General features: G+C 56.0%; 2 protein-coding genes across 2 annotated transcripts in view; one reads left to right on the top strand and one right to left on the bottom strand.

Annotated features, from left to right (window-relative positions):
* Nucleotides 1-3,334: 3,334 nt before the first annotated feature.
* poldip3 (polymerase (DNA-directed), delta interacting protein 3) lies at nucleotides 3,335-15,776 on the bottom strand (the record flags this gene model as incomplete). The annotated part of the gene is given in 9 exon segments (XM_042346013.1): nucleotides 3,335-3,559; nucleotides 7,750-7,816; nucleotides 8,099-8,228; nucleotides 9,492-9,569; nucleotides 9,928-10,134; nucleotides 10,788-10,877; nucleotides 11,645-11,752; nucleotides 13,229-13,309; nucleotides 15,457-15,776. Coding segments are annotated over 9 exon segments (1,253 nt in total), but the record flags the coding sequence as incomplete, so codon positions are not given.
* Nucleotides 15,777-22,922: 7,146 nt separating this feature from the next.
* Nucleotides 22,923-23,620, top strand: part of LOC103172791 (GTP-binding protein Rhes-like) — a 2,311-nt gene continuing 1,613 nt past the window's right edge. The window contains exon 1 of the mRNA XM_042346011.1: nucleotides 22,923-23,005. Within this exon, the coding sequence (XP_042201945.1) occupies nucleotides 22,923-23,005 (83 nt within the window). The remainder of the gene's footprint in view (nucleotides 23,006-23,620) is intronic.

Here is a 23,620-nt window from a genome sequence, read left to right as displayed (position 1 = left end):
GGCAGCCAATTGCGCACAGCAGCGTCACCACAAACAGTTGTGGATTGTGTGACCTAATTATTTTTTATTTTTGAGGGAGTGTGTGTGGAGTAAGGAAACGTGTCCAATGTTTCACTCTGACCCGCCCAGGAATCATACCCGGGTCCTCTCGCTGAGCTATTGGGACTCCACAAAGACTTGGCAGCTGCTTATCAAAATAATTCAACTAAAGAACGATTTTTATTTAAGGGAGTGGGTGGGGAGAGAGGGTAAAAAATTGCCCGCTGGATTTTCCCCTGATGTGGGTCTTAACCTGCCCAGTCAGCCAGCTCACACTGAGCCAGAATCTCACCCCCCCCCCGTCCCCTCCACCTCCCGCCCTGACAATCACAGAGATTTTACCCTCCCCGAAAACACACAATTTGAGATAAAGTAAAAACTAAACAACAACTTACATGTATATAGCGCCCTCCACGCAGGGCAGCGTCCCAGAGCGCTTAACAACGGTGGAGCCCGACTCCGAGCCGGGGGGTGGGGGTGACCGTAAACATGGTTGAAAAGGAAGGTTTTAAGGCCGGACTTAAAAAGGGGAAGAGAGGGGGCGAGGCGGGGGGGACTGAGGGAGTTGTGTAAACTTTGTTACACAACTTTGTTACACAACTGTGACGTGTATAGGGAATGTCACCCCAGCCTGGAGATCACCCCAGCTCCCCCACCCTCACCCCATCACACCGGTTACACTCGCCCGGCCTGGCTCCTCAGCAACCCTTGGGAGTCACAAAGTTGATATCTCCCCCTCGGCTCCTGTTAACCCCGAGCCAAGGCCCTAACGGGGCGGGTGGTCCGAGCTGGACAAGCAGTGGGAAAGCTGTCAGACAGCAATATCAATGGCAAACTGTGTGGCTTAGTTCTTATTGACAATAATAACGTTACATTACGGCAACAGCTGCTTTCACATCAGGACAATGACTCAAACTCTTCATAGGATTCACCGTAAAGTGTAGTGACTGTGAGTTTAGTGGGCAAATACTGCACAATGTCTCGCAAACAGCCGTGCAGCGAGCGAGTGAATTAGCGATTTTATCTGGGGTTTGTCGACCAGGAGAGAGAGAGAAACTCCCTTCTCTATTCGCTCAACACCGCGGGAGATCTTTAACATCTGCCCAAACAGGCAAACGGGGCCTCGGCTTAACTTCTCACCTTAATGAGGCACCTCCAGTAATGCAGCGTCTGCCCAGCACTGCACTGGAGCGTCAGCTTAGACTATATACAGCAGCAAATCCCAACGTGAGACTTGAACCCACAAACCTCTGACTGAGCCAGACTGACACTGAGTGGCTAAAGCTGGTTAATCTCCAGCAATCCTGAGACGTTTGAGATATCCTCCTGACATGATAACCTGCGACATCAATGATTGTTGGTTATTGTCTCGGTGAATAATGTTCTACAGGAAATTATGCCACTGAGGATCCAACCTGACTCCAACCCAATCCCTCCTGGGCACCTGGTCTCTGGGATGCAGCGCACGCATTCAGTCATTTTCACACACTTATGTGCACTCACACACAGGCACTCACATATATGTGTGCACACCCACACCCAGCCCCAAACCCTGCTCACAAACAGCCCAAAACCCTGCTCACACCCTGGCCAAACTGCACAGACAGATTAAAAAGAGCAGAGGGCGGGAATGGGACTTAGGGCTAGAGTTACACACACACACACACACATACACATACACACACACATACACACAGACACACACACACAGACACACACTCACAGACACACACTCACAGACACACACACACATATACACACACACAGACATACACACAGACACACACACACACAGACAGACACATACACACAGACACACACAGACACATATACATACACATACACACACACAGACGTAAACAATTCAATCATGAAGTCTCTCCCCCCATCACTACCCTATGGTTTAATAGATAAATGTGTGAGTCTCTCACTGAGATAGACTCAGCAGATAGGCCCAGGCTTCCCTGTCAGGGGGCTGTCTGGTGGGGGGAAGTGGGGAGGGTGCTGGAAGTGGACAGGGGATGAACACAGTGACTCCCTCTCTCCCCCCAGCCCACCTCCACGATACTGTCCAGGACAGAGAGAGGGTCAGAGAGAGGGGTGGGGGGAATGGGGAGGAGGATCAGCAACAAAACAAACTAAAGGCATTTGTTTAATGTTGGTCATTTTTTGGTCTTTAATTTTCAGATAAAAAAACCCAAATTCAACATCAGATTTCAGAGCCGCAGCCAACGGGAGACGGTGTCACAGTGAAGGGGGTGGGGGGAAACGGACATCCCGGGGGGGAGTGGAGAGAACACCCGGGGGGGGGGAGAACACCCCAGGGGGAGGGAGAACACCCTGCGGCGGGAGTGGGGGGGGGGCGGGAAACACCCCGTGGGGGCCGGGAGAACATCCTGTTGAGGGAGGGGCGGGGAGAGAGAGGACACCCCATGGACATGGGGGAGAACACTCTCCGGGGGGAGGAGGGAGTGGGGAGCATCCAGTGGGGTGGGGGAGGCCAGGTGTCAGCGGACACAGGATATCACGGGCCAGGTTTGCCAATCGTGTCTTTTCCGGGAGCAGGTCGGACAGGGACGGGAACTAGATCTCCCCTCCCCCGCACCCCCACCCCCACTCCCTCGAGCGACTGACCCCCTGTGACCGGACCCCAGACTGCAAGCAACTTGTACTATCAGGAGCGAGACAGAGAGAGACAGAGAGAGGGGGTCAGCAAACAATCTAAGAGCATTTACTGCTCAGGAGGGGGAGGGGAGTTGGGCAGAGTGGGGGGCGCGCGGGGTTGGGTGGAGGGCTGGGGGAGAGGGGGAGGGCGGGCTGGGGGAGAGGGGGAGGGCGGGCTGGGGGGAGAGGGGGGAGGGCGGGCTGGGGGAGAGGGGGAGGGCGGGCTGGGGGGAGAGTGGGGAGGGCGGGCTGGGGGGAGAGGGGGAGGGCGGGCTGGGGGGAGAGGGGGGAGGGCGGGCTGGGGGAGAGGGGGAGGGCGGGCTGGGGGAGAGGGGGAGGGCGGGCTGGGGGAGAGGGGGGAGGGCGGGCTGGGAGTAGAGGGGGAGGGCGGGCTGGGGGTAGAGGGGGAGGGCGGGCTGGGGGGAGAGGGGGAGGGCGGGCTGGGGGTAGAGGGGGGAGGGCGGGCTGGGGGAGAGGGGGGAGGGCGGGCTGGGGGGAGAGGGGGAGGGCGGGCTGGGGGTAGAGGGGGGAGGGCGGGCTGGGGGGAGAGGGGGAGGGCGGGCTGGGGGAGAGGGGGAGGGCGGGCTGGGGTAGAGGGGGGAGGGCGGGCTGGGGGGAGAGGGGGGAGGGCGGGCTGGGGGGAGAGGGGGGCAAGGGTGAGTACAGCAGGCTCACGAGCTGAGGTTAGAGTTTGATTTTGAAGGCAGTCGGCTGTGCGGAGGTGGAGGGGCTGCAGGATTTGAACAGAGCTTTGAGGACGGTGTCTGGGTCCACCTCGGCCTGGGGGTGAGAGGCCTGTCGAACCCGCGGCCTCACCATCTCAGGGACCTTGGTCACTGGGGCGTCACTCAGGCGCCTACAGGAGAGAGTGTGAGAGAGAGTGTGTGAGAGAGAGTGTGTGAGAGAGAGAGAGTGTGACAGAATATAATAGTGTGAGAGAGAGAGAGAGAGAGAGAGTGTGTGTGACAGAATATAAGTGTGTGTGAGAGAGAGAGAGAGAGTGTGTGTGACAGAATATAAGAGAGTGAGTCTGAGACACAGAGAGAGATGGAGGGGGAGAGAGCGTGTGAGAGAGGAAGTGAGAGTGTGTGAAAGAGAGAGAGAGAGAGGGTGTGAGACAATATACAATATGAGAGTGAGTTTGAAAGAGAAATGGGGAGGAGAGAAAGTGAGAGGGAGAGAGACACAGACAGACAGAAGGAATGAGACAGAGAGAGAGAAATTAGGTGAATATCCACAGAAAGAGTAAACATTCCATTCCAGACGCAGGATTTTCTGTGTGTAGGTGACAGACACGGAACTCAGTCTGTTTCAGAGTTTCTTACAACAACAACAAGATTGCATTTATAGAGCGCCTTTCACGTCAGGAGGACGTCCCAAGGCGCTGTACAGTTGGGTCGGGACCCGAGCATTGGGGGGAAATGGTCAGGGTGAGGGGAGGGAAGGGAGGGAGCGAGGAGGGAGGAAATGGTCAGGGTGAGGGGAGGGAGGGAGCGAGGAGGGGGGAAATGGTCAGGGTGAGGGGAGGGAAGGGAGGGGGTGAGGAGGGGGTAGAGAGTCGAGAGCGGAGCTGAAGGCTGAAGGTCAAAGAGAAAGGTCTTGAGACCGGCCTTGAAGGAGGAAAGGGAGGAAGCGGCGAAGGCACTGGGGATGGAGTTCCAGAGCCTCGGGGCTGAGAGGCTGAAGGCCACCGATGGTCGGGCGGTTGGGGCGGGGGATGTGGGGCCGACCGGAGCCGGAGGAACGGAGGGTACGGGCAGGTAGGGAGGGGGATAGTAAGTTGGAGAGGTAGGAGGGAGCGAGGCCGGGAATGGCCTTGTAGGTGAGGATGAGGATCTTGAATTCGATCCTCTGGGGGATGGGGAGCAGTGGAGGCGAGCGAGGGTGAGGGTGAGGGCGAGGGCGAGGGTGAGGGTGGGAGTGAGGGTGAGAGCGCGGGTGAGGGTGAGAGTGATGTGGGCGCAGTGTCTGGTGCGGGACAGTACACGAGCTGCAGAGTTCTGGATGACCTGCAGTGTGGAGGGAGGGCCGGGAAGGCCGACGAGGAGAGAGTTCCCATAGTCCGGCCTTGAGCTGATAAAGGTGTGGACCAGAGTTTCAGCCGCGTGAGGGGTGAGGTAGTGCCGTAGTCCGGCGATGTTCCGGAGGTGATGGAAGGCGGTGCCAGTTGTGGTGCGGATATGAGGGAGAAAGGACAGCTCAGGGTCGAGGGGAACCCCGAGGTTCCTGATGGCTTTGAGAGGTGGAGAGTGCGGAGCTGATGGTGTCAGCGCCTGAGGTGCGGAGGCGCTGACGTGAGCCAATCAGGAGGGCCTCAGTTTTGCGCACGTTGAGCTGAAGAAAGTTGTCTCTCGTCCAGGACTCGATGTCGGACAGACAGCTGTCAGGACATCGGGGGTCGTGGAGTTGAGAGTAGAGGAGGAAAGGTAGAGTTGGGTGTCATCCGCATACATGTGGGAGTTAACCCCATGTCTGCGGATGATGTCACCACAGGGGGAGCATATAGAGGGTGAAGAGGAGGGGACCGAGGACAGAGCCCTGAGGGACACTGCACGAGACAGTGGGGGGTGGAAGAAAAGCCGTTCGTGGAAACAAAGTGAAGACGGTGGGAGAGGTACGACCTAAACCACTCAAGGACAGGGCCTTGAAGGTTGAGGTGGGAGGACAAGCGGTGGAGGAGGATAGCGTGGTCGACCGTATCGAATGCTGCCGATAGGTCGAGGAGGACGAGGAGGCAGAGGGAGCCCTGGTCACAGATGGTCAGGATATCATTGGTGACCTTGACCAGGGCAGTTTCTGTGCTATGGGCAGCACGGAAACCTGACTGAAGGGGTTCGAATAATGAATGGGTGGAGAGGAAAGAGCGCAGCTGGGAGGCCACAACTCGTTCCAGGACCTTGGACAGGAAGGGGAGGTTGGAGATGGGCCGGAGATTGATAGCTGCGACGCATCAAGGGAGGGTTTTTCAAGGTGGGAGTGATGGTGGCAGTTTTTAAGGGAATGGGAACAGAGCCACAGGAGAGGGACAGGTTGACGATGTCTGTGATATGTGGGGCAGGAGGTGGAGCTGAGAGATAAGGAGTGGAGTGGGGATGGGGTCAAGGGAGCAGGTGGTGGGTTTCAGGGATAGGATGAGTTTGGTGACAGAGGGTGGGGAAACGGGTACGAAAGTGTGTAGGGGAGGATGGGTAGGAGTCGGAGTGTGGGAGGGAGGGGTGGGTGGTGGGTGGATGTTGGAGGGGAAGTGACCGCGGAGCGAATTCCCTTGATTTGGGATTCAAGGAAATCCAGCATCTCCTCACAGTGAAGGTTGGAGGAGATGACCTGCGCGGGTGGCGGGGGGGACGGAGGAGTCGGGATGTGGTAGAAAACAGTAGCCTGGGGTTGTTCTTCGCCTCCAGGATTATCCTGGAGTAGAAGGACGACTTGGCCGAGGCTAGAGTGGAGCGGTAGGTTTTGAGGAGGTCCACCCAGATTTGTCGGTGGACCGTTAGGCCAGATTTGACACAGGTGCGTTCAGCGGCTCTTCAGTGAGCGGAGGTGGGTGGTGAACCAGGGGGAGGAGCGAGAGTAGGAGACAGTACGGGAGGTGATGGGGGCAAGAGTATCGAGTGTGGAGGAGAGGGTGTTGTGGAGGAGGGTGAGAGGAGAAGAGGGGTCAGTGAGGGTTGAAGGCCAGAGGGAGAGGAGTTCAGAGGACTCCAAGGCAGCGGTTAGGGATTGTGGGGGTAACTTCTTCCAGGGGCGGTAGAAGATGGTGGTGGGTCTGGTGGAGGTGGGGAGGGGGTGGAGGTGGTGAAGGAGATGAAGTGGTGATCGGAGACGGCCTTGTCGGTAATAGTGACATCCGAGACACTGAGGCCCCGGGTGATCACCAAGTCGAGTGGGTGGCCGTGACTGTGAGTGGGGGAGTTGATGTGGAGGGAGAGGTTGAGCGAGGAGAGCAGGGAGGAGAAGTCTGAGGAGATGGAGCAGGAGGGGGTGAAGTGCAGGTTAAAGTCGCCCAGGATGATGAGGCAATCAGAGCAGAGGCAGAGAGATGTGAGAAGTGTCTAAATATCGGAGATGAAGGTGGGAGAGGTTTTAGGGGCCGATAGAGGAGGAGGATTTTGAGGGAGAGGAAGGAGGGGTGGGAGAGGGTGAGGTGCTCGAAAGAGGGGAAAGAGCCAGAGGAGTAGGGGGATAGGGCAAGTGGTGTCCTTGAGATAAGGGCTACACCACCGCCACGGCGGTTGGGGCGAGGGATGTGGTGGGAGGTGTAGCCGGGTGGTGTGGCCTCCGTGAGGGGGAAGGTGTCGCCTGGGGTGAGCCAGGTTTCCATTAAGGCCATGATGTCCATGATGACCAGGGCCTTGTTGCAGAGGGAGCGGACATTTTGCAGTCCGATGTGGAGGGAGCGGTTGACAGAAGGGTGTGTGGGAGGGGAGGGGTCCAGGTTGTGAGGCAGGGGTGGGGGAATGGGGATGAGGGAGGAGAGGTTGGCTCCCCGGGTCTGTGTCCGGGGTGGGTGGCGAGTGTGGTGGGGAATGGGGCAGTCGGTGTGGCTGCTGCTGGACAGCCAACGCCGAGTGCCGCGGTGAGCCCGGCGGAGGAGGGTTCCCAGGTTGGAACAGAGGGAGTTTGTAGGAGGGTCAAGTGGGGATAGAAGGCGAGAGGGACGGAGAGAGAGGAGGAGAGAGCGGGAGAGATGCAGAGGGGGAGGGTTTGGGGGTAGAGAGGAGGGAGGAGGGAAGGAGGGGGTGAGGGGGCTCGGGTTAAAGCGGCAGCCATAGCCTTAAACACGGTGACGGGTTTCCGTGTGTGTCAGACACCCGGCCGGTCACGGTGACGGGTTTCCGTGTGTCAGACACCCGGCCGGTCACGGTGACGGGTTTCCGTGTGTCAGACACCCGGCCGGTCACGGTGACGGGTTTCCGTGTGTCAGACACCCGACCGGTCACGGTGACGGGTTTCCGTGTGTCAGACACCCGACCGGTCACGGTGACGGGTTTCTGTCAGTTTGTGTGACAGTCCTCCCACCCCTAACGTTTGGAAACGATAACTTACAGCAGGATCGGCTGTTCTGAGGTGATCACGTTGCCGTTCATGTGAAGGTTACATTTCATTGGCTGACCTGAGGGGAGAGGGAGAGACTGGTGACGGGATCAACAACAATAACTTGTATTTATATTCGAGCCGCTCAGGGCAGTGTCCCTGATCACTTAAATACTGAGGGGGTGCAGGCCGAGGGGGTGCAGGCCGAGGGGGTGCAGGCCGAGGGGGTGCAGGCCGAGGGGGTGCAGGCCGAGGGGGTGCAGGCCGAGGGGGTGCAGGCAGAGGGGGTGCAGGCCGAGGGGGGGGGTAAAGTCTCGGGGTGCTGCGTTGGGGACAGTAACAGACAGGGAATACAATGTACCATCTAAACATCTGTTGTTGTATTTCTTGTAAGCTGTGATGGCGTCGTCTTTCCTGACGAAAACAACTTCGGCCACTCCTGGGCGGACCAGCCGGGCACGTTTCAGAGCCCCGCACACACAGAACAGCTCCTGTACCCACACAGCACACCGTCAGCACAGCACAGGCGCACACACCGCCCGCGCCCACACACCGCCCGCGCCCACACACCGCCCGCGCCCACACCCCGCCCGCGCCCACACACCGCCCGCGCCCACACACCGCCCGCGCGCCCACACACCGCCCGCGCGCCCACACACCGCCCGCGCGCCCACACACCGCCCGCGCGCCCACACACCGCCCGCGCGCCCACACACCGCCCGCGCGCCCACACACCGCCCGCGCGCCCACACACCGCCCGCGCGCCCACACACCGCCCGCGCGCCCACACACCGCCCGCGCGCCCACACACCGCCCGCGCGCCCACACACCGCCCGCGCGCCCACACACCGCCCGCGCGCCCACACACCGCCCGCGCCCACACAACAGCTCCTGTACCCACACAGCACAGCATCAGCAAAGCACAGGCGCATACGCACACAAACCACCCATGCACGCACACCACCCGTGCGCGCACACATACACACATACACAGAACAGCTCCTGTACCCACACAGCACAGTGTCAGCACAGGCACACACACACCACCCACCCATACACACAGAGTGACACAGACACACACAAGAACAACAAAATGACATTTATAGAGTGCCTTTTACGTCGGGAGGACGTCCCAAAGCGCTGAACAGTCAGAGACGCACAGTGACACCAACACACAGTAACATAGTCTGACATACACTGACACAGAACAAAAACAACAATTTGCACTTATATAGCACCCTCGCAGCGAAGCATCTCAGAGCTTAACAGCGGCGGAGTCTGACTCCGAGCTGCGGGGGGAGAGGTCCGTAAACATGATCAAAAAGGAAGGTTTTCAGACGGGATTTCAAGGAGGGGAGAGAGGGGGCAATGCAGACGGATTGAGGGAGAGTGTTCCAGAGTTTTGGGGCGCAGTGGCTGAGAGCACGACCTCCGATGGTGGGCGTGAGGGACGATCAGGAGCCGAGGCCAGTCGGGCAGAGGTGACGGGTGTTAGATTGGAGAGTGAGGAGGTCGGGGAGGGAGGAAGGCAGGGAAGTGCAGGGCTGGAGGGAGCACCAGGGCCACACACACACACACACACACACACAGTGACACAGTCACTCTCACACACACACATACACACACACACAGTGACACAGTCACTCACACACACACATACACACACACACAGTGACACAGACGCACACAATGACACAGACGCCCACAGTGACACACATAGTGACACACACACAGGCCTGAGCTAACGCGCTCACCACAATGTCCTCCTCAGTTACTCTTGTATGAAGGTTATTCACAGTCATCTTTGTTCCTTCTAAGGGGCTGAGAACAGGCTGTGGGGGCGAGAGAGAGAGAGCGAGAGAGGGAGAGGTCAGCACAGCACTGGGGCTCCCACGGCAGACACATGTCCAGGGGCTACAGCCTGAGCCTGGGCGGCCGATGAGGGGGAGAAGGCTCTGGCTCCTCCTCCTCCCCCCCAGCGCTGGCTCCCAGCCCTGACCTGCCCTCAAAACGTGCCCCCTCCCCCAGTTCCGCTCCTCCCCACAGCCCTGCTCCCTCCACCCCCTCCAGCTCGGACTCCTCCCTCCAGCCCCGGCTCCCAGCCCTGACCTCCTTCCCGAAATGTGCCCCCTCCCCAGCACTGTCCCCACCTCTGCCCCTCACCCACCCCGGGAGAGCGGGAAGCGTTACCTCTGCAGGGGGCAAGTCCTCCTCTGTGTCCTCCCCCAGAGAGAGTGTGGCTGTCCTGGAGATGTTGGTCAGGTGTTTAAAGCGGCTGACTGTGAGGGGGGCGGGGACGGGGGCTGGCAGTGGGGCAGGGGCAGTGTACGAGTCGTTCTGAACCACTTTAGTGAGAGGAGTCTTCCCGAGGGACAGCTTGGAGACACTGAGCCCTGGCTAGAGAGGGAAAGAGAGACACACGTCAACCCCACACTCACAGTGAAGCAGCTTCACAAGAGACATCAGCGGCTAACATGAACCGTTGTTGAACAAAATAACTTGGGGCAGGGAATCCTCCCCCTCAGCTGCTGTTAACCCTGCAGCCAAAGCACTAACTAACTAACTAACTAACTAATGGGGAGGGGGGTCCGAGCTGGACAAGCAGTGGGAAAGCTGCCAGACAGTGATATCAATGGCCAAGCTGCGTGGGTTTAGCCGGTTAGACTCCAGCAGCTACTCTGGGGCAGTTACTCTGGGGTCCCCCCAGGCCTTGGATCTTGCCAACCTGCGCCGAATACTCTCCGGAATAAACAGGACGCCTCCCTTCCATTACAGACACAGCAATTTCTGAAGATCAGAGTCAGGTATCAAACTCTCCATCTGGTTTGGAGAATCTTAAAGATGTGACACCAACTGATCACAGTGATGGGTTTCCATGTGTATCAGACACCCAGCTGATCGTGCTTCCAGCCACACCTCACCCCCCCACTACCCTCCACCCACTTTGAATCCAACCCCCAGCTCGGGTGCAAACCCTTAACAGTCCAGAGCCTCAGACCGTCCTCCTGACGTGAGAGTGTAAATGCAATGCTGTTGTTGAGGCAGCTCACCTGGATTCTGCACCTCTCCCTGATGGCTTGGCTGAGATTGTGGGAACCGGGTTCAATGTTTTGAAGAGGCCAATTCATCTCATATTGGGGCTGCAGGGAATAGAGAGAGAGAAAAGGAGATCAGAAAGATCTAAAGCAGTTCTCAAACTCTAACATAGCCAGCCTTCCCTGAGCTAAGAAACATTGCTCCTCCCCACAGTTCACAGGCAGCATAAACAACAACAAACTTCAGGACTTCCTAAGGCGCTGGACAGTCAGGGAATTAGACCTGAGCTGTGGGGTTAGGTCAGGAGGGGTGGAGGGCGAGGAGGGTGAGATCGATGAAGAGGGTCTTGAGACATGCCTTGATGGGAGGGGGTGTGGCAAAGTGAATGTGGGATGGAGTTTCAGAGGTTGGGGGCAGAGAGGCTGAAGGCCTGGCTGCTGTTAGTGAAGCCGGCAGGGGAACACGGAGCAGGCTGGAGCCCGCTGAGCCCGCTGAGCAGAGCGAGCGGACAGGATTCAATGGAAATAAAGTAGAAGGGCCCAGAACTAGAGGGCGTGGTTTGAGAATCAGAAGAGAGGTTCTGCAGGTTGGGCCCCACCCTCTGGAACTCCAACCTGGAGCCCCAACACCTCACCCCCTCCCTTGCCTCCTTCAGGGCCCATCTCAACCCGCCCCCCCGACCAGGGCCCCTCCCCCCCCCACCAGGGCCCCCCGCCCCCCACCAGGGCCCCCCCCCCCCCCACCAGGGCCCCCCCCCCCACCAGGGCCCCCCCCCACCAGGGCCCCCCCCCCCCCACCAGGGACCCGCCCCCACCCCTCACCCCAGGCCTCTGCATTTCTCTAATCCAGATAACAAACAACAGCCTCTCACGCTCTGCGGAGTCACGTGGTTCTTTCCGGTGCTGATCTTCATTACTTTTTTGGTTACAGGAAGCAGCTCCTCCTCTTCCTCCTCCTCATCTTCAATCTCATCCAGAGTCTGAGAGAAAAATACACTGTGTGTTCGGTAGAAAATAACAACAATCCTTGCAATCGATAGAGCGCTTCATCACATCGTCAAGACGTCTCAAAGCGCTTCACGGATTATACTGTAAAGTACTGTGACTGTATATTTGTGGGCGAAACCCTGCAGCCAGTATGCGCACAGCAGCGTCCCAATAACAGCCATGGAGTGAGCGAGCAATTTTATTTGGGGGATTGTTGACCAGGACACCAGCAAAAAGAATCTCTCTTGTCCTTTCCAATAGCCCCGCGGGATCTTTAACATCCACTTGAACAGGTAGACGGGACCTTAGTTTAATGTCTCATCCAAAGATGGCGTCTCCGACAATACAACACCCCCCAGCGCTGCATTGGAGCGACAGCTTAGGCTGCGTGATTCCAAGCTCCGACGTGAGGCTTGAACCTACAACTGTCTGTCTCAGAGGCGATTGTACCAGACTGAAATACCACTATAGCTGAGCCAAGGTCACAGCACTCAGCCAGTCAGCCACACAGCTCTGACCCTCTGATCTCACCCTCTGATCTTCAAAGTTATCCTGAAACTTATCAAAAACATGAATGGGATGATGGCCTTTATCTCAAGGGGCTGGAATATAAAGCAGAGGAAATAATGCTTCAACTATACAGAGCCTTGGTCAGACCCCATCTGGAGACTGCATTCAGTTTTGGGCAACGCACCTCAGGAAGGATATATTGGCTCTGGAGAGGGTGCAGCGCAGATTCACAAGAATGTTGCCAGGGCTAACAGGGTTAAATTACGAGGACAGGTTGCATAAGTGTGCTCTGTATTCCCTGGAGTTTAGAAAGTTGAGGCTGTTCTGATTGAGCTTTTCAAAATAATGAAGGGATTTGATACGGCAGCTACAGAGAAACTATTTCCTCTGGTGGGGAATCCAGAACAGGGGCATCACCTTAATATTAGAGCCGGGCCATTCAGCTCGGAATCAGGGGCAGATTTACACCCAAAGGGTTAGTGGGAATCTGGACTCTCTCCCCAAAAAGGCTGTGGATACTGGATCCACTCACATCTTCAAGACTGAGGTGGAGATGTTTGTTAGGTCAGGGTGTTAAAGGATATGGGGCGAAGGCAGGTAATTGGATCACCCATGATCCTATGGAATGGCAGAACAGGCTTGAGTGACTGAATGGCCTCCTCCTGTTTCTGATGATGACCTGTGGGCTTTCGTTACTGAGTTACCGACCAGTAGAAATCCTTTCTCCATTTTGCTTATCAAACCCTCTCCCTCCTGTCGCCCAGGGTGTGAAATACTTTCACCTCCAGTGTCTCGGGTGTCAGCCCCTCCCCCAGTCTGTGGTGTCAGCCCCTCCCCCAGTCTGTGGTGTCAGCCCCTCCCCCAGTCTGTGGTGCAGGACCCTCCCCACAGTCTCCAACGTCAGCCTCACACCCCAGTCGCTGGTGTTAGTGCCCCCCCCCCCCCCCCCAGTGACGTACCTGGCTGGGGCTCTGGATATTCACCACGTTGATACGCATGGCAAGGGGGGGGTGGCTGAGCACAGGGGTCATCAGCTTTTGCTGTGAATGAGAAATAATAATAAAATAATCCTTGCATTTGATATAGCGCTTTTCACGTCGGGAGGACGTCCCAAAGCGCTGCACAGAACACACTGTAAAGTGAATTGACTGTATATTTGTGGGCGAACGCGGCGGCCAATTGTGCACAGCAATGTCCCACAAACAGTCGTAGATTGAAAATGACCAATTTACCGGAAACCCGTCACCGTGACCAGCCGGGTGTCTGACACACACAGAAACCCATCACCGTGTTGTAGAGTCTCCACCTACATATGGAAATTCACATGTCTGGAATGGAATATGCACTCACTCCCTGTTTACTTAACTCCGGAGAGTATGAGGCACAGGTTGTCAAGAGCTCAAGGCTTGGGGACCCCAGAGTGTGCGTTGGGGGAATTAGTGGAGTCTAACCCGCTAAAACAGATGCTGTATCAACACAGGCTGTTGACTGATGGTGGTGACCAGTTCTGTATGGGAGCTGGGATCTGGCCAATAAGTTGGGATTGGTCGGCAGGAGCTTATTTACCACGTGTCAGTTTGTGTCAATACACTGACAGATAGCACCTTAGAGCCCAGAGAGATCTTTCCTCACTGAGTGAGTCCCGAACCTTGGCGTCTTGTTTGACCCTCAACTATCCTTTCTACCCCACATCCGCACCATGACCTGCTCTGCCCTTTGCAACATCGCCCGTTTCCGACACTGTCTCACACCGCAGCCCGAGACCCTCACACACGCCTTCATTACATCCACTCCACAAACTCCCTGCTTGTCGCCCCCCAACTCCTCCCTCCACAGGCTGCAGATCATCCAGAACTAACTCTGCAGCCCATGTCCTCTCCCACATCAGGCTCCCTGACCCCATCACCCCCATCCTCACCCCCACCAGGCTCCCCAACCCCATCACCCCCATCCTCACCCCCACCAGGCTCCCCGACCCCATCACCCCCATCCTCACCCCCACCAGGCTCCCCGACCCCATCACCCCCATCCTCACCCCCACCAGGCTCCCCGACCCCATCACCCCCATCCTCACCCCCACCAGGCTCCCCGACCCCATCACCCCCATCCTCACCCCCACCAGGCTCCCCGACCCCATCACCCCCATCCTCACCCCCACCAGGCTCCCCGACCCCATCACCCCCATCCTCACCCCCACCAGGCTCCCCGACCCATCCTCACCCCCACCAGGCTCCCCGACCCCATCCTCACCCCCACCAGGCTCCCCGACCCCATCCTCACCCCCACCAGGCTCCCCGACCCCATCACCCCCATCCTCACCCCCACCAGGCTCCCCAACTCCATCACCCCCATCCTCGCCTGACTCCATGGCTTCCCATCACACAGAGGATACAGCTCAAGATCCTGATCCTCACCTTCAAAGCCCTCCAATGTTTCGCTCCCCTCGACCTCTGCAGCCCTATTCCCCTTCCGCTCAGTGGGCTCTGGCCTGCTTCACATTCCCTGCTTCGCCTGCACTCCCATTGACTGGTGGGTCTTCAGCCATTCTGCTCCCACTGTGTAGAAATCCATCCTGTAGGCCCTCCGCCTCGCCCCCTCCCTTCAAGAACCGTTTCAAGACCCTCCTCTTCGACTGTGCCTTTGATCACCGTCCTCCACCCCTGTCCCCTGCCCTCCACCCTCCGCGATCCCAACCCCCAGCTCGGCTATGAAACACTGATTGTCCAGCACCTTGGGACGTCCTCCTGACGTGAAAGGCACCAAACAAATCTAATTTTCTTGTTGTTGTTCTAGGCGGGGGGTGGGGGGGGGGTGAGGGGCAGGCGGTGTGGGGGAGAGGGGAAGCCGGGGGAGTTGATAGGAAGGCGGGGGAGGTGAGAGGAAGGTGGGGGGTTGTGAGGGGAAAGCAGGGGGGGGTGAGGGGAAGGCAGGGGGGGGTGAGGGGAAGGCAGGGGGGGGTGAGGGGAAGGCGGGGGGGGTGAGGGGAAGGCGGGGGGGATTGAGGGGAAGGCGGGGTGGGGTGAAGGGATGGCGGTGGCGGAGAGGGGCGGGGGGGTGAGGGCAAGGCAAGGGGGGTGAGGGGCAGGCGGGGGGGCGCGGGGGGGGTGAGGGGATGGTGGGGAGGAGTGAGGGGAAGGCAGGGGGGGTGAGGGGAAGGCGGGTGGGGAAGGGTATTGCCAGGTCTCACCTGGATGGTTTTGGTTATCCGGCCCCTGTTGCCCACGGTACCCCCGAGCAGGGGGGTGATGGGGGCGGGGGTTGTCCGGCGGGCACCAAGCCTCTGACGGGCATCCAGCTGGTGTTTGGGCTGAGCCCCCTGTCCACTGCCGTCCTGCCCTTTCCTGGAGTTTATCATCTGACGAGCATCCAGCACCTTGGCCGTGGCCCCTGTTATTTTGGAGCGAGCGTCCTTCTGGTCCAGTCGCTCCCGTGCGTCTCGCACGGTCAGCCTCTGCCTGGCGTCCGTCAGCCCGATCTTCTGACGGGCATCGAAAGTCCTTTGAAAGCGTGTGTGTGTGAGTGTGTGTGTGAGTGTGGTGGTGTGTGAGTGTGTGTGTGAGTGTGTGTGTGAGTGGGTGGGTGTGGATGGGTGGGTGTGGATGGGTGGGTGTGTGTGTGAGTGTGTGTGAGTGAGTAGGTGGGTGTGTGTGAGTGTGTGTGTGAGTGTGTGTGTGAGTGTGTGGGTGTGTGTGAGTGTGTGTGTGAGAGTGTGTGTGGGTGAGTGGGTGGGTATGTGTGAGTGGGTGGGTGGGTGGGTGTGTGTGAGTGGGTGGGTGGGTGTGTGTGAGTGGGTGGGTGTGTGTGAGTGTGTGTGTGTGAGTGTGTGTGTGAGTGGGTGTGTGTGAGTGGGTGGGTGTAGATGGGTGGGTGTGTGTGTGAGTGTGTGTGAGTGAGTGGGTGGGTGGATGTGAGTGTGTGTGTGTGAGTGGGTGTGTGTGAGTGGGTGGGTGTGTGTGAGTGTGTGTGGGTGGGTGGGTGTGTGTGTGTGAGAGTGTGTGTGTTGGTGTGTGTGAGTGTGTGTGTGAGAGTGTGTGTGTGAGTGTGTGTGTGTGGGTGGGTGTGTGTGAGTGTGTGTGGGTGGGTGGGTGTGTGTGAGTGTGTGTGTGAATGTGTGTGTGGGTGTGTGTGTGTGGGTGTGTGTGAGTGTGTGTGTGAGAGTGTGTGTGTGAGAGTGTGTGTGTGAGTGTGTGTGTGTGGGTGGGTGTGTGTGAGTGTGTGTGTGTGGGTGGGTGTGTGAGAGTGTGTGTGTGAGTGTGTGTGTGTGGGTGGGTGTGTGTGAGTGTGTGTGTGAGAGTGTGTTTGAGTGTGTGTGTGTGTGAGAGAGAGTAAGACTCTTTCTGGTGTGGGTGTGCGTCACTGTAGTGAGGTGGGGGTGAGCTTCGTGCCGAGGCATTGTGAGACGCTGTCGGGGTTTAAACCGGTGTGGAGGGGGGACCGGGTACCAGAGGGTAAACACCGGTGTGGAGGGGGGACCGGGTACCAGAGGGTAAACACCGGTGTGGAGGGGGGACCGGGTACCAGAGGGTAAAAACCGGTGTGGAGGGGGGACCGGGTACCAGAGGGTAAACACCGGTGTGGAGGGGGGACCGGGTACCAGAGGGTAAACACCGGTGTGGAGATCAGAGGGAAGTACAAGTGAAGACTCTCCTCAAATCCATGTCCCTAAACGCACATCCCTCGGGGAATAAGGTGTTGAGCTGCGGCTTCAACTGGTCATAGGGGGTCACCGAGACACGGCTGAAGCCGGGACAGGACTGGGAGTGAATATTCCAGGGTATAGTGTGTTCAGGAAGGACAGAGAAGGAAGAAAGGAGGTGCGGTGGCCATATTAGTTAAGGATATAATTATAGCTGTAGAAAGGAATGCAACTCTGGAGGGCCCGACAACAGAATCGATCCGGTTAGAGGTCAGAAATAGGGAAGGAATGGTTACACTGATAGGGGTTTACTATAGAGTACCAGACAGCGGGAAGGAGATAGAGGAGCAGATCTGCAACCAGATCACGGATAGATGTTGTGCGAACAGAGTTGTCATAATGGGGGATTTCAATTATCCCAATACAGACTGACAAAATAGCAACAACAACAACAACAACAAGATTCCATTTATAGAGCGCCTTTCACGTCAGGAGGACGTCCCAAGGCGCTGCACAGTTGGGTCATGACCCGAGCAGTGGGGAAATGGTCAGGGTGAGGGGAGGGAAGGGAGGGAGCGAGGAGGAGGAAGAGAGTCGAGAGGGGAGCTGAAGGCACGGTCAAAGAGAAAGGTTTTGAGACCGGCCTTGAAGGAGGAAAGGGAGGAAGCGGCGAAGGCACTGGGGGATAGAGTTCCAGAGCCTCGGGGCTGAGAGGCTGAAGGCCCGACCACCGATAGTAGGGCGGTTGGGGCGGGGGACGTGGAGCAGACCGGAGCCAGAGGAACGGAGGGTACGGGCAGGTAGGTAGGGGGATAGTAGGTTGGAGAGGTAGGAGGGAGCGAGGCCGTGAATGGCCTTGTAGGTGAGGATGAGGATCTTGAAATCAATCCTCTGGGGGATGGGGAGCCAGTGGAGGGGAGCGAGGGTGAGGGTGAGGGCGAGGGTGAGGGCGAGGGTGGGAGTGATGTGGTGCGGGACAGTACACGAGCTGCAGAGTTCTGGATGACCTGCAGTGTGGAGGGAGGTGGCGGGAAGGCCGACGAGGAGAGAGTTCCCATAGTCCGGCCTTGAGGTGACAAAGGCGTGAACCAGAGTTTCAGCCGCGTGAGGGGTGAGGTAGTGCCGTAGTCTGGCGATATTCCGGAGGTGATGGAAGGCGGTGCCAGTTGTGGTGCGGATGTGAGGGAGAAAGGACAGCTCAGGGTCGAACAAAACGCCGAGGTTCCTGACTGGCTTTGAGAGGTGGAGAGTGCAGCCTTGGATGCTGATGGTGTCAGCGCCTGAGGTGCGCCTGAGCAGCGCTAAGGGCAAGGCAGGAGGAAGATTCATCAACCGTGCACAGGAAAATTTTCTTGAGCAGTAATGTCTCCAGTCCTACAAGGAAGGAAGTATTGCTGGATCTTGTCCTCGGGAATGAAATCGGTCAGGTTGAACAAGTTTCAGGAGGGGAGCATCGAGGTAACAGTGACCATAATATTATTAGATTTAGATTACTCATGAACAGGGACAAAGTACAGTCAAGGGTGAAAATGCTTGACTGGAAAAGGGCTAATTTTGATGGGCTAAAAAGGGACTGAGAGTTGGTGGACTGGCAAGTAAGACTAGAAGGTAAAACGACTCATGAGCAATGGGAGATCTTCGAAGATACGATAGCTCAAGGTCTAAATAGATATATTCCCACAAAAGGGAAATGTGCGAGAACCAAGCCAGCCTGGATGACCAGGGATATTCTGTCTAGGATGAAAAAGAAGAAGATGGCGTACGACAATTGGAAGACGCAAGACACTGAGGATAGCAAAGCGCATTATAGAGAATGCAGGAGTGATCTTAAAAGAGTGATAAGACAGGCTAAAAGATCGCATGAGAAGAGGTTAGCGGGTAACATAAAGGGGAATCCTAAAATATTTTACAGCACATAAAGGAAAAAAGGTTAGTTAAAGGTAGGGTGGGGCCAATCAAAGACAATGACGGCAATCTTGTTGTGGAGGCAGAGGGATGGCTGATGTACTGAACGAGTACTTTGCATCTGTCTTCACAACGGAAACGGATGCCCCAAATGCCGCAGTATTGGATGAGAGGGTAGAGGACATAGATCAGATTACTATAGACAGAGAGGAAGTTCTGAAAAGATTGACTGGGCTCAAAATTGATAAGTCACCAGGACCAGATGGGTTTCACCCAAGGTTGCTGTGGGAGATACGGGTTCAAATAGCGGAGGCTTTGGCCATTATATTTCAATCTTCATTGGACACAGGAGTGGTGCCAAGAGACTGGAGAGTGGCTAATGTTACCCCCTTACAAAAAGGGGCAGAAAGACAAACCCGGAAATTACAGGCCAGTCAGCCTAACTTCGGTATTAGGAAAACTACTGGAGACCGTAATCCGGGACAAATAAATCTCTACTTAGAGGAACACGAGGTAATTAGAGACAGCCAACATGGATTTGTTAAAGGCAAATCTTGCCTAACAAATCTAATAGAATTTTTGGAAGAGGTGACTGCGAGGGTTGATGAGGGAAATGCGGTGGACGTTATTTACATGGATTTTAAAAAGGCTTTTGACACAGTACCGCATAAGAGGTTAATAAAAAAACTGGAGGCCCACAGTATTAAGGGGACAGTGGCAGTTTGGATTAGGAACTGACTGAGTGACAGAATGCAGAGGGTGGTGGTTAATGGGTGTTTCTCGCAATGGAAGGAGGTGTGCAGCGGTGTCCCCCAGGGATCGGTATTGGGACCACTGCTCTTTCTTTCTAATATATATTAATGATCTGGACTTGGGCACAGGGAGCACTATTTCCAAGTTTGCAGATGATACCAAGTTAGGTCGGGTAGTAAATAGTGAAGAGATTGTGACGGACTGCAGGCAGACATACACAGAATGGTGGAATGGGCGACATGTGGCAGATGGATTTCAATGTGGATAAGTGTGAGGTGATACACTTAGGTAGGAAAAATGATAGGAGGCAATATAGACTGGGAGCTCAATCTTAAGGGGGTGAACGTACAGAGAGATCTGGGCGTTCAAGTCAGCGAATCATTAAAAGTGGCAGAGCAGGAAGATAGGGCAGTAAAAAGGGCATTTGGTGTACTGAGCTTCATTAGTAGGGCATAGAGTATAAGAGTAGGGGTTATGGTTAATCTGTACAAACACTGGTTAGGCCTCAGCTGGAGTACTGCGTCCAGTTCTGGGCACCTGACCTCAGGAAGGACATTAAGGCACTGGAAAGGGCACAGAGGAGATTCACGAGAATGATACCAGGAATGGGGAACCTTAGCTATGAGGACAACAACAACAACAAGATTCCATTTATAAAGTGCCTTTCACATCAGGAGGACGTCCCGAGGCGCTGCATAGTTGGGTCATGACCCGAGCATTGGGGGGAAATGGTCAGGGTGAGGGGAGGGAAGGGAGGGAGCGAGGAGGGGGGAAATGGTCAGGGTGAGGGGAGGGAAGGGAGGGAGCGAGGAGGGGGGAAATGGTCAGGGTGAGGGGAGGGAAGGGAGGGAGCGAGGAGGGGGGAAATGGTGAGGGGAGGGAAGGGAGGGAGCGAGGAGGGGGGAAATGGTGAGGGGAGGGGAGGGGAGGGAAGGGAGGGAGCGAGGAGGGGGGAAATGGTCAGGGTGAGGGGAGGGAAGGGAGGGAGCGAGGAGGGGGGAAATGGTCAGGGTGAGGGGAGGGAAGGGAGGGAGCGAGGAGGGGGGAAATGGTCAGGGTGAGGGGAGGGAGGGAGGGAGCGAGGAGGGGGGAAATGGTCAGGGTGAGGGGAGGGAAGGGAGGGGGTGAGGAGGGGGGAAATGGTCAGGGTGAGGGGAGGGAAGGGAGGGGGTGAGGAGGGGGTAGAGAGTCGAGAGCAGAGCTGAAGGCTGAAGGTCAAAGAGAAAGGTTTTGAGACCGGCCCTGAAGGAGGAGAGGGAGGAAGCGGCGAAGGCACTGGGGATGGAGTTCCAGAGCCTCGGGGCTGAGAGGCTGAAGGCCCGACCACTGATGGTAGGGCGGTTGGGGCGGGGGACGTGGAGCAGACCGGAGCCAGAGGAACAGTGCCAGAGGACAGTGGAGAAGTTGGGACTTTTTCCATTAGAGCAGAGAAGGTTACGCGGGGACCGGATAGATCATGAAAGGTCTCGACAGGTGAGATAGGGAAAAGCTGTTTCCGCTGTAGGTGTGTCTGTGACTCGTGGTCACAGTCTGAAGATATCTACCAAAAGAAGCAGAGGGGAGGTTAGGGTTAGGGTCAGAAGTTAGAGGTCAGAGGTTAGAAGAAATGTTTTCACTCAGAGAGTTGTTGGAATTTGGAATGATCTGAAAGGGCAGTGAAGTCCGATTCGATAACAGCGTTTAAGAGAGAACTGGACAGGTATCGGGGAAAGACGGGTTTGTGGGGTTATGGGGAGAAAGCTGGTGATTGGGGTTAGTGAGAGTGACGCTCTGTCAAAGAGCCGCACAGACTCGATGGGCTGAATGGCCTCATTCTGTGCTGTAACATTCTATGAATCTATGTGTGTGTGAGAGTGTGTGATTGAGAGAGAGTGTGTGTGAGAGTGTGTGTGTGAGAGTGTGTGTGTGAGTGTGTGTGTTTGAGTGTGTGTGTGTGACAGTGTGAGAGAGTGTGAGTGTGTGTGTGTGTGTGTGAGTGTTTATGTGTGTGTGACAGTGTGTGAGAGAGTGTGTGTGTGAGTGTGTGTGAGTGTGTGTGTGAGAGAGTGAGTGTTTGTGTGAGAGTGTGTGTGTGAGTGTTTGTGTGTGTGAGTGTGAGTGTTTGTGTGTGTGTGAGAGTGTGTGTGAGTGTGTGAGAGAGTGTTTGTGTGAGAGAGTGTGTGTGAGTGTTTGTGTATGTGTGAGAGAGTGATGAGTGTGTGAGAGGTTAATAATAATAATTTAACTGTAATGTATTTGTATTCCAACGTTCTGTAAAATGATGTGACTGTTTTGTGGGTGAGTGTGTCCTGTCTAACCTTCCACAACAGGACACCAGAGACTGAGGTAGGGCCACAGCATCTATAACATCCACCAGGACAGACAGACACACACACACACACACACACACATAGACAGACACACACACACAGACACACACACAGATACACAGACATACATGCAGACAGACAGCACCATATTGGAGCATCAGCTTAGACGACATGGGATCCAAGTCCCAAAGTGACACTTGAACCCACAAGTTTCTGACTGTTGTGAGGGGAGGTGCTACCGAGACAAGGTTACAAACACAGTCACTATATTCACAACAACAACTTAAACTTATATATTGCCCTCCACACAGGGCAGCGTCTCCGAGTTTAACAGTGGCGCAGCCTGACTCCGACCGGGGGAGGGGAGGTGGCCTGAAACACGGTCAAAGAGGAAAGTTTTCAGGCGGGACTTGAACGAGGGGAGAGAAAGGGCAAGGTGGAGGGGTTGAGGGAGGGTGTTCCAGAGTTTTAGGGTGTTGTGGCAGAGAGCACGGCCAACGATGGTGGGGGGGAGGGTGCGAGGGACGAGCAGGAGCTAGTGCCAGTTGAGCAGAGGCTCCGGATGGTGGATTGGGGAGTGAGGAGGTCGGAGATGGAGAGAGGAAGGTGCCAGGGAGTGAAGGGGAGCCAGCAGTTACCTGTGAAGCACTTATGAACGTTTTGCCAATATAGTCACTGTTATCAGTTGTAAGGATTATGCTGGGGGAGCACTGCCTTGACAGAGATGCTGTCCGTTGGATGAGATGTTAAGCTGAGGTCCTTCAGTTCAGGTCCTGTCTGTATCGGATCAGGTTAAAGATCCTGTGGCTCTGTTAGAAAAGAGAAGGCAGTTTCTCTCTCCCGATGTGACTGTGTATTTTGTGGGTGATTTCCGTACAGTAACGTCACACAAACAGCCATAAACACGTGATTTTATTTACAGTTATTTACTAGTGTCTGATCTAACGGCTTTTCTGTGGTGAAACAAGTGGCCCTAATTGTGCTAATCCACAGCAGAGCTTTACAGAAAGAGACAGAGAAGGGGAGGCTTTCACTGTCTGTTTGGGTTAAATGGGAATCTGGATCACGGAGGTGAGAGCCATTGTGTCACCTCCACTCAGTCGACAGCACTCCTTCTGGCTCTGGAGTCAGAGGTTTGTGGGTTCAAACCCAATGTTTTTGCAGTGAAGTGTTTGAGTTGTGATAGGTGTGGATCAAATACAAGGATTATTGTTATTTTATGTAAAAGCTATGGAAAATCTGAGGCAAATATTGCGGGGACACTGGGTGGTCTTCTGTTTATCAGCTTATGTCCTCACCCAAACCAGGCTCTGTGACCCTATCACCCCTATCCTCATCCAGCTTCACCCGTTCCCCATCCCCACAGAGTGTTAAGGTTCAACATCCTTGTCCTCACCTTTAAAGCCGTCCACAGTCTTGCTCCTGTATCCGCTAAAACCTATTAAAGTTTCACCAGTTTGACCTCTTAAATCTTTGGTCCCCTTCCCTCCTCCAATCCCCCCATCCCCTCCTTTGCCCTCCACCCCTCTCTGATCACAAACCGCAGCTCGGGTACAAAGCCCTCATTGTCCAGCACCTTGGGACGTCCTCCCGACATGAAGGGCTCTGTGTAAATGTAACTTATTGTTGTTACCTTCACGTGTTGTTTCATTACAGACCTGCACCCAGCGTTAGACCCCTCATCGGGGGCATTAAATCGCGGATCGGAGACCAGCGTCTGGGTGTGGGCACTGGCAGACCCCTCACCG

This window comes from Callorhinchus milii, unplaced genomic scaffold (assembly GCF_018977255.1).
Source record: "Callorhinchus milii isolate IMCB2004 unplaced genomic scaffold, IMCB_Cmil_1.0 Scaffold242, whole genome shotgun sequence".
Taxonomy (NCBI): domain Eukaryota; kingdom Metazoa; phylum Chordata; class Chondrichthyes; order Chimaeriformes; family Callorhinchidae; genus Callorhinchus; species Callorhinchus milii.
Note: the sequence above shows the minus strand (reverse complement) of the source record. Positions and strands in the feature narration are given on the sequence as shown.